We start from the raw sequence: 10,500 nt of genomic DNA on the forward strand, positions 1-10,500 counted from the left end.
TTTTTATATTTTTGTAGTTTTTTTTCTTTTTTGGGTATCTCTTTTATTTTTTCATCACTTGTTTTACTGTCTAAAACTTACTCAGTTAGAATAGTTGAATCAGCCGGTTTACTGATTAGGTCAGTTAAACCGCTTCCAAGCACATGTCCGATAAACCGTTCTGATTTGATTTTGCAAACACTGGCCCCATACTTGGTAGGAAGTGAGCCTAGGACGTAACATTCACAAATTTTCAAGCATTAACCAAGTGCAAAGCACACATTGTTAGATAGAGAGAGAAAGAGAGGAGAGAGAAAGAGGGGAGAGAGAAAGAGGAGAGAGAAATAGAGAAGGTTAAAAACACCACCCCCACGGTAAACAAAACAGGGGGAGATAAAGAGGAGTAGGGTCCTTTTCCTTGCTCACTTTTTCTTGTTTTGTTTTGTTTGTTGTGAGTGAAGGCGGGGAGTTGGAAGGAGAAGCGGGAAAGTCAATACCCGAACCAATACCCTTGCTTGGTGGTGATGTGACAACCAATCAACACACACCACGTGGCAAGGAGCATCTGCGGTGCGTTCTTGACTTCCGTCTTTGAGTTTTGGGAAAATTCCCTCCCGCCTGCCAACATAACGCACGCACGTTACACAAGCCAATAAACAATACAATTACTCAAAGGGGTTTGACTATTCACTAACACATGAAATCATATACCTTTATCTTATACTATAAAAATTAAAGGGCACCTTAAAAGCCCAGATTATTTTGATGTTGGAAAATTTAAAGCTCTCAAATTTTAAAACTATTGCATCATGTAATACATTACATGCACCATCAATGTTCAAGATTTTCAATTGTTTATCAATCTATTTTCAAATTTCATAAAAATAGATTTTGTGTGTGGATTGTATAAAGTGTCAATGCTAAAAAATCAAAGGAAAACCTCCAAACTTCGTTGGAACATGTAAATTTGGTGTGTGAAATTTTTAAAATGGCATAAAAAATGATTTTTGCCTATGTAATTTAAAACTTTAAAATTAGTACAAATCAAACAGATCTATAAAACACTTATAAACTCTTGGAAATAGATACAAAATGTAGTACATTTAGGACTAGTAATTCTTTTTTTTCCATTTCCATACATCTCGAGGTGGAGATGATCAATTAGAGGGGTTTTTCCAACATCAAAACAATCTTTTCCAATGGGTTTTTTAGGCGTGCCATAGTTCCACAGTATAAGGCCGACACCTTATATAGACTTGTTGTATATATTTTTAGACAAGGCTTATCGTGCTAAAGCTGCATCCTTGATTGTTTAAAGTTGAATGTTTAAACCACAAGTAGCTAACAAAGTTACACATGCAAAGAAAACAATATGATCAACCAAGTAGTCAATAGAAATTCACCTAGGTGTATCCATATATATTATAAATTTCCATGCTTTATTCCCCACTTTGTTCTAGCTTTCTCATTATAGAAATTTTATCGGAGGTTAAAAAGTGAAAAAAATTCCAAAAGAAGAAATGGGGATTCAGTAAAAAAAAATTAATACTTCAATTTTAAAGTGTTGTAATCTCTTTGGTTATTGGTAAACAAATTTGCTTATTAGGAACTTATTGATCATATAAACTGTAAATCGTAGATCCCAATATTTGTTTCTCCGTACAATATTCTAAGCAAATCTCAAGTAAAATTATATAAAGAGAACTATAGAAACAGGTAAAAAAATGTTTAGATGAAAGAGTGATTTATACGAAATGCTATAGGCAGAAATTACAGAGAATATCGGTTAGCCTACTTTCTTTTTTTTTTTTTAATTTGCCCTACGTTATAATTTAAATTTTTTTTTTTTAGTTTTTTCATTCATAGGGCAGTACCCCAATATTTAAGGAAGTACCCCAAGCTTTAAGAAAGTGCCCTACTAGTGAAAACCTAAACAACAAAAAAATTAAATTCGATCCAAAGATGTTAATAAAAAAAAATGGGTTGACCAACCTTTCTAATTGCATCAATAAATAGATCATTTTCTATTTTTAGAAAAAATTTTGGACCGGTATGTAGATCAAACGGGACAAAAGCACATTTTCTAATATTGAAGTATAAGTTAAGGTCTTCAATTCAATTAAACTAAAACGAAAGAGGGAGACAGAAAAGAAAGCCAACCTGAGTGAGAGAGAAAGACACCCCCAGATTTAAAGGGGTGCCTTTCCCGTATCATGCGTTCTCGCATGTAACAGCAGCCTTGATCCTATCAACGGTGCATGCAATGAGGCTATTCACTGTGGCTACCGATCCGAGAGAGAGCTTAGCAGTGGGGGCCGAGTCGACCAGGATTTGAAAGGCCACCGTCAAAAGAGAGCCACCAAATCCAACCTCCCCTATTGCTGCAGCTGGTGGTGCTGATTGAGGTGAGGGAGATGGAGGCTGGAGTCCTCCGTCGGGTAGAATTGCGAATCCCGAGGGCAGAAGGGCGACATAATCGGGGTCGCCCCCATTCAGTACCACGTTCATTGCCACAATGTCGACAGGGGCATAGATTACGTAGGAGCCCGATGAATCGGTGCAGCTCTCTTGCAGTATCAGCATGTTGCTCTGGTTCGAGTTTGCACTCTGCCAATTCAGAGAGAGAGATTATATTTTCTGCTCAGAACTCCTACAAAGTAAATTGGAAAACAAGGACTATACAAATCAGAAAATAGGACAATCTTCATCTAATGGGAATTTTGTTTTATGGGGATAAAATGTAGATTCCCATACTTTCAAAATTGACATGCATAAGATACTAATCGTTTAAAATCCCTCCTGGAGCAAAATATAATCCAAAGAAAGGCCCAAAAAAAGTAAAAGATATATCACGAAATGAATATTTATTATATCATTTTTAAAACAAATTCATGCAGTATTTCTATTGTCTGAAATCTGAGGAAAGAAAAACGAAATTTTTAGGGAAAAACACTTAAAGGTAAGGTGCTGAGAACATTAAGACATGGAAAGATAGATGCATTAAAGTCGAAATACATAACACATGGAGAAGTTGCAGGTGAGACATATACATTTACGCGAAGTAGAGAAACACAGTTGCCTGGATCAGGGCCATTTGCTATGTGAGCCATCTCTTGAACCACACCTCCATTTGAAAGAATGTCCCACTGTTCACATGTATCAAAGTGGTGTTAAAAGCAAGAAAAATCAATATTTCTACTATTTACTGATAAAAAGAATTTATTATGTGATGTAGGGTGCATGTGATATCATCGACAAACACCTACATGTGTACATACACACATTCACATACACAAAAAAGATAAATATATTACTTATGCAGGTGGAAAGCATTACGGATTAAGATGTGATCATGGCTTACATAACATAGATTCATGCAGTAGGAATAAAAATATTGATATTACTCATGACATTCAAATTCTTCAAAGAAAATTTTCAGTTTTCAGGAAATTATACACATTCCTATAAGATGTATTCTTTCACATATGGCAAAATATTACCAATATACACCTCATATTCTTTAAATTGGATGTGACCGTTACTTTTGTACAGTGTGCCATGACTTACCTGAGTCCACGCCAAATTCAGTGAGTACTCAGCTAGGCCGAGTTTCCTTGAGTTGGGTACAGAACTAGGGTTATAAAACAAATTTCAAAAGAATTCTAAATCTTTTTAAAAAAATGTGAGATTGTTTTATAATTACTCTGTATATGATTACGATGTATTTGGCAAAGATTGATAAGTGTTTTCTTCATCTTTTTCTTTTTTTTTTTGTGCTATAATCATTATTTTTATATTTTTCTCTTTTTGGATTTTTTTTTTAAAATGTGCCAAACTCTAAATCCATTTTTTCAACATTTTAAAGCTTGTTTTAACTTTTAAAGTTGTTTTGGATTTCAATTACTCTCACTACATATTTATTATTTCTATTCTTTTTAAAAATTTTATAGGACCAAAAGGCCCTTTGTTAGACTCGGCTGAATAAGTAGCCTCAGCCAAGGTGCAAGTCCAGGCACACTGCTTTTGTAAAATCAACATAAACATATAAATAATATGAGAAAAAAGTAAAGAAAATCAAGGAAAGTGTTTGTTACAAGAGATCCAACTCTACAGGACTCCCAGAATTTTTAGCAACTAGACCTATAGCTAATAGCACATGCATTGCACGATCTCCTGCTGAGAGAACAGATGAAAGATAAATTCAAAATGTTTCAATTCAAACATATATTACTCATTTATTAAAATTTCTCAATGAATTTTTTCAGTTTTTAAGAAATTGTGACATTCTTATACGATGTATCCATTTATCTTTTACATCTGGCAAAAGGATGCCAATAAGAGTAATTTTTAGATGCTTTAAATTAGATGTGACCATTACAGTTATAAAATCAATTTAAACCTGAAAAGTATGAGAAAAAAGTAGAAGTATTCAAAGAAAATGCATGTTATAAGAGATCCCATTCAATAAGACTTGGCAGAATTTTATACAACTAGCTGATGGCACATGCATTAAGCAATGCTCTTGTACAAAGATTAGATAAAGATGATTTTTTAAAGTTTGATTTAAATAAAAAGTAAATCATATTATCTTCCTATAATATATTATCTTTTTAAAATCAAGATTTGGATTACAAAACGAAGAGGTTTTTAAGGATTGATGCAAATATTTTTTTTTTGTACTTGGATATAAATAAAAGGAAAGGTATATAAAGAAACTATTTACTTTTAATACAAGGAGTTCACAATCACTCCTGTCTACCGGATTTTAAATTGCATAATTATGAGTGTGTCATTGATTAGACTCAAAGTTCAAAAAAAAATATTTCTCGAACTTTGTGATACAACCTATGCCATCCAAGTTAGTATATAATGGCTAGTAGCAATTGTGACCTCTTTGTAACAAAGATAAATAGTTTGTAGCATAAAATACCTACAAAGAAAATCAGAGAGGTTTTTCAGTAAATTGTTTAGGCATCAGAGTAGAGGAATCGAAAGGGAATGATCTTAGGATATTTTTTAAGAAAAATCCAGGAAGGTATATAAAGAGCCTCAGCAAAAAGCTTCTACTTGTAATGAAAGAATGAATACCTGACTTCTAGAGTTCTCATCACGAAGGAAGTCGAAAACCCTCTTGGGTGGAACAGGAAGCCAAAACGAAGTTGCAGCACTAAGAACTATGCCTGGAGGCCTTCCTGGATCATCTATGCTTTTACGCGTCATAACACGCACATCCTCTGCGCCACTGCCTGATAATGTAGTCCATGTATGAGCAGTAGATGCACTAACTCCAGCACAAAAGCTCACTACCATCCTTTCAGCTAGCTTCAGCATGCTCTTCCTCCCTTCTGGACTAGGTATAACTGGAAACAAATAACGTGTTACAAGCCAAGTTCAAATAAATGTTTAGATTTTTTTCATTTCAAAGGATACGTTGCTAGATGTGTGAAATTTAAATTGGGAATTCCTTCCAGTGAAATTAAACCAGAAAACGGAAGAATGGTACTTCCATAGATGGATAGATAGATCGAAAGCGGGAGAGAGAGAAAGAGGAACAATGATACCTCCTAGGTCTCTTGCTGAAATGTTGCTAGCCAATACACTAGCAAGGCGCTCACATTGCCTATCTAAGGTTGCAACCCATCTCTTGGCACCAAACGCTAGGCCTGAGTTAACCAAAGGCCTATAGATATTATGGACTGCTCTGTCATCAACTTCGACATGTTCTACCCAAGTAACCTATTACACAAACACAAGTAGTATTCCATAAGACCCTCATAATAAAAATGTATAAAGCAAAGCAATTGATTATACAGTAAACAGGAAAACTATAACAGAAGCTACAGTTTTAAGCAGCATTTGATACAGCTATTACAGTAATAGATTTGCAACGACAATTAGAATAATGGCCCTGAGAATTATGTATTAACAAAAGACAAACGGTTGGTCGGCACAACTTATTGATGGGATTCTTCAGTACCTTTGAATAGCCATTCGGCATTTCATGTATCAAACATCCAGAGGGCCTTCTTCGGCAGCGCTGCATGGCCTGGGGGCTCGGCCTCAAACTGTCCAGAGAAACATCGACGACAGCCCAAGTCCCATCAGAATGTTGCTTACAGTACCTCACAAAGTAACTCTCACGAGTTGGAACTAATGGAGTGGGGACTTGAAATTCAGCGGACATCTGAGAAATTGAAGAATCATGGTTAGGGAAAGAAAGATACACCAACTTAATCTTACATTCATGGTGTAAATAGACAATTGGAGATAATTTAGTCTTGTGACAATCTCTATATTCTTTTCCAACCATTTCCCCTAAACACCTCTAAATTAAGAGGAGGAAAGCTACCACTTGCAAGGCTCCATTGTAATTTCCGGCAACTCCAGTTGAGAATACATCAAGAGTAAATGCTCGAGAGATAACTCCGTAGAAGACGCTTGACCATTGATTCTGATGTGAGAGACAAGAGAGGAGGGGAAAAAATAATAAGCTTCTATTAATCAGAGAATTTGAAGAACGAGAAAAACAAGTACTTGACCAAGAAATCACTCTCATTACCACATCCATTAGTATGTCAACAAGATTGATCGGGTTCATTATGACGACTGCAGTTTCTCGCGAGGCTTCAAGCTTTAAACCAAAAGGTCTTGGACCAATGCCTCTAGGGAACGTTCTGATATACTCCTCTTCACATAACACCTCTGTTGGGTCTTCAACTCCAGGTATCCATAGCGGTTCTCCCAATTGTGCCATTCTAATCAGCTCCTCCATCGCTGCAACTGCAAGCTCTATAACCATAGGCTTGTCGAGTTCAGGGGCTCCAACCATGGACCTTCCGACCATGTCACCTCCACCATAGATTTCTCCACCCATATTTGGTTGAACACCAAAATTACCAACTCCAAGGTCTAATGGTGATCTCGACAACGGTGCCATCAATGGTGGATAAGAAACCATTGGTTTTCCAACATACTTTGCAGCAATTCCTGAAATTCGGTCGATCTGTGCATGGAAAAGAAATGAAAACCTCATGTTACTGTTTAACTTTGTGGGTTCCTTAGAGGAGATAAAAAATCTATCATGTACTTGCATTCAAACTGAATTCATGATTCAAATGTAGTTGGACAAACAAGGAAGAAACAATGGTATGGGAATTTCCTTAATGCAAACTTTAAGGAAACAGATCACACGATTATTTACCTACGAGTATAAAATATAGTTTTCCTAGATAATAGTAGTAAGAATCTCCAAAGACCAGCTTAATTGATAATAAGACCAATAATTTGTAATCATCTCTTAGTTAGCATCTAGGTGATATAGAGACAGGCTAATAGAAATGGGCTAAGACTAGGTAGTTAGGGTAGCAAAGAGTCACAGTCTCTTGAGTTCCATTCCTACCACAGGTCAGACAACCATCCCCATTAAACTACAAAAAAAAAAAAAAAAAGAGAGAAAAAGAGCATCGTGGTGACATTGCTTTTCAAATTCAGCTGATGGTTCTTTCAATGTTATTATTCTAAGAATGTGAAGTTATTTCGAAGGAAATTCTTGTTGTTATTATTCTAAGAATGTGAAGTTATTTCGAAGGAAATTCTGGTTGCTCTCTCTACCTCTTCTCGAAGCCGGGCATTCTCAATCCTCAAATGCTGTTCATCAAAAGACATCTCTCCAAGAGCAGTAGGGCCACCACAGTTAGGGCAAGAAGCATTGTTGAGGGCCTCTTTGTATCTCATATTTTCAGTTCTGAGCTTTTCGTTCTCTGCTCTGAGCTGTGCATTTTCATGGCGCTCGTGCTGTGTCTGAAACACCAAAGACACTAGGGGCCAAATTTAGCAGACATTTTTACCAAAAAAAGGTTAAAAAACACTTGGCGCTTTGAGAGGGGATAACTAGGGTGTTATATATTTTTAATACTTTCCATTTAGGGGTGGTCACAAAGGGAGAAATTACCTTCACTTGGGTGCGCTTATTTTGGAACCAAAATTTTACTTGGAGTGGCTCAAGCCCTAATTCTCGGCTAAGCTCTTTCCTCTGCTTGTCATCTGGATGAGGGCACTCCTTGAAGAAACTGCAAATTTCAAATCAAACAGATCAATTTTACTTCTCTCTCTCCTTCCATGGAAATGAGTAGACACACTCTCTCTACATGTCTGAGAGGAAAATCGACTCTGATTTCATCATCTCTCTCATTCTGCACTTACGCTTCCATCTCTTGAATCTGGTGTTGAGTATGACGATGATATCGCTTCTTCCTGGGCCGTCTATCAGGATCCTGGTCATCTCCGGAGGGCCCTTCGAGGTTCTCACTGCCGGATTTGCTCTCGAATTCATCCTCTCTCATCTTCCCAATCTCACTCTCTGCACACTGGCTCATATCGTGCTGCTGCGGCACCTCCACCATGTTTGGCTGAAATACACCTATAGATCCTTTAGATTTGAACGAACATACACCCTATTTCTCAATCTACTTCACACCAACCACCCCAACATAAAATGCAAGACAGAGAGAGAGAAGGGAAGAGAGAGAGAGAGGGGTCTCTGAATTCCTGTAAGAGCATAGTATAGGCGTTTCGCGCATATCGAAGTGGATACCTTATTTGGGGTGTGAAAAGTTTTACCGAGTAAAATATTTTGACGAGAAATAGAAAGATTCAGTCTTTTATCCGCCTGATTTCTCTTTTTCCTTTTTCTCTCTCTTTTCTCTGTTTTTTTTTTTGTCAAAATTTTAGGGTTTTGAGCGGAGTTGACCTCACCCAGTGAGAGCCCAGAGGAACCAAAACCAGAATAGTTTCTTCCCATCACTGCCGGCACATGTCTCGCCGGAATCATGGTTCCGGCTGGTATGTCTTCCCTCAACACCTGCAAAAGCTTTCTGTCTAACCCCTCTCTCTTTCTCTCTAACTTTTTCGGTTTTTGCTTATTTTTCTCTTGCAACTGCTATGTCTGAATTATTAACATACATTCCGGTGAAGCCAAAGGGGCTAATACAGAGAGAGATAGATGTGTGCATGTACTAAGGCGTAACCGGCGGTGTGATATTTATCAGTTGCCCTAAAATCGAGCCCTTATCTTTACCCTTCCTTTTTTAATTAACGTGCCAAAACACGGGCCAAGAATATAGCGAGACAGTGTCAAACATTCAGAGTTTGACAAAGGAGAAGACTTTTTGACGCCCATGAAATGGAATGGTGGGTCATCAGATCTCACACAACAAAACCCATGAACAAAACAAAAACCCATCTGCAAAATTTAATTAATAAATAAATGGAAATCAAAAGAGGGATAAGAGATCATAGAAAAAAGTGATAGAGAGAAAGAATGAAAGAGAGAGAGAGAGAGAGTACTCCAGTAAAAGTACATGGTGGTTTAAGGGGAGGGAAGTAGGAGAAGAGCCATCCATGTTTTTACTTACTGATGAAGTGGTCTTCATGGCCGGGAAAACCCATTTGAACACGCCTGAATCCAGACTTGCAGAGATGGTTCTTTTTCTTTTTTCCAGTGAAAAGTAGAGAAGAAAACCAGGCTCTTTCGGAAAGCAAAACCACTTTTTGTGATGAAGAGGCTGTCTTATGGGGCTGCTCAAAGAGAGAGGTCTAATCCAGCAGCCATGAAAACGGATAAATGAAATGGTATACAGCCTTTATCCAATTTGACTGACCATGATGTTATGTTATAGAGACAGAGAGAGAGAGAAGAGATAGAGAGAGGAGAAGAGGAAGGGGAAAGGTGGGGAACAGGTGGAGAAGATGTGGCAGGGAGGAGTAATTGCAGAGCGTAGAGGGGGTGCAATTGCATTTAATGAAGGCCTCTCTCATTACAAAGTAGAGAGAGAGAAAGAGCATCTCTCTCTTTCTCGTTTATTTTTCCTCAAGGGTATGAGGTTAATAGAATGACGGCTACCAAACTCTCTCTCTCTCTCTCTCATCTAAGTTTTACTCATCCAGAATTACGAGTTGGTTAATAAAGAGCAAACAAAATAAACATACGAAAACAAAAGATTTGAAGGGAGTTCTTCAAGGGTAGAGCGAGAGAGAGAGAGAGTTCTTGGAGGGTAGAGAGAGAGAGAGAGGGTCGGTAAAAGTGGCATTTACGTTGGGTATATGGTGTAGTAATTGCGATGGGGGTGGTGCTGCTTGGGATTCCTCCTAATCAAACCACCCTCCCTTCTCTCTCTCTTCTGCAACCTCTCAATAAATGCTCTGATACACGCAGACGCGTCTTCGTTATTACGTTCATGCCCGCCTTGCATGGTGACAAGCTTTCAGTTAATGCTAGCCCTAACCCTAACCCTAACTCCAATCAAAATAACAATAACAATAAAAATACCACTACCACCACCACCAATTATAATAATAATAATATACAATATTAATAATATTATATAATAATAATAATAATAATAATAATAATAATAATATACAATATTAATAATATTATATAATAATATTAATAATAATAATAATAATAATATATAATAAAATAATAATAACAAATAAAAAAATCGTAACAAAAATTTATTT

General features: G+C 36.9%; 1 protein-coding gene across 2 annotated transcripts; it reads right to left on the reverse strand.

Moving 5' to 3' along the window:
* Positions 1-211: 211 nt before the first annotated feature.
* LOC18421464 (homeobox-leucine zipper protein ROC2) lies at positions 212-10,227 on the reverse strand. 2 transcript variants are annotated; one of them, XM_006826449.4, is made up of 12 exons: positions 9,393-10,227; positions 8,182-8,387; positions 7,931-8,048; positions 7,591-7,779; positions 6,539-6,982; positions 6,329-6,430; positions 5,957-6,163; positions 5,541-5,715; positions 5,068-5,339; positions 3,030-3,125; positions 2,140-2,586; positions 212-597 (listed from the first exon to the last, which is right to left on the reverse strand). In XM_006826449.4, the coding sequence occupies exons 1-11, from the start codon at positions 9,408-9,410 to the stop codon at positions 2,191-2,193; spliced, it is 2,223 nt and encodes a 740-aa protein (XP_006826512.2). In that variant the 5' UTR covers positions 9,411-10,227; the 3' UTR covers positions 212-597; positions 2,140-2,190. The 2 variants fall into 2 exon arrangements, with proteins under 2 accessions (XP_006826512.2, XP_011628991.1); XM_011630689.3 differs by having other exon boundaries at positions 8,182-8,398; positions 9,393-9,837.
* Between the last annotated feature and the right edge of the window lie 273 nt (positions 10,228-10,500).

Source organism: Amborella trichopoda, chromosome 2 (assembly GCF_054954075.1).
Source record: "Amborella trichopoda isolate Santa Cruz 75 chromosome 2, AtrichopodaSantaCruz75HAP2 v2.0, whole genome shotgun sequence".
NCBI lineage: Eukaryota > Viridiplantae > Streptophyta > Magnoliopsida > Amborellales > Amborellaceae > Amborella > Amborella trichopoda.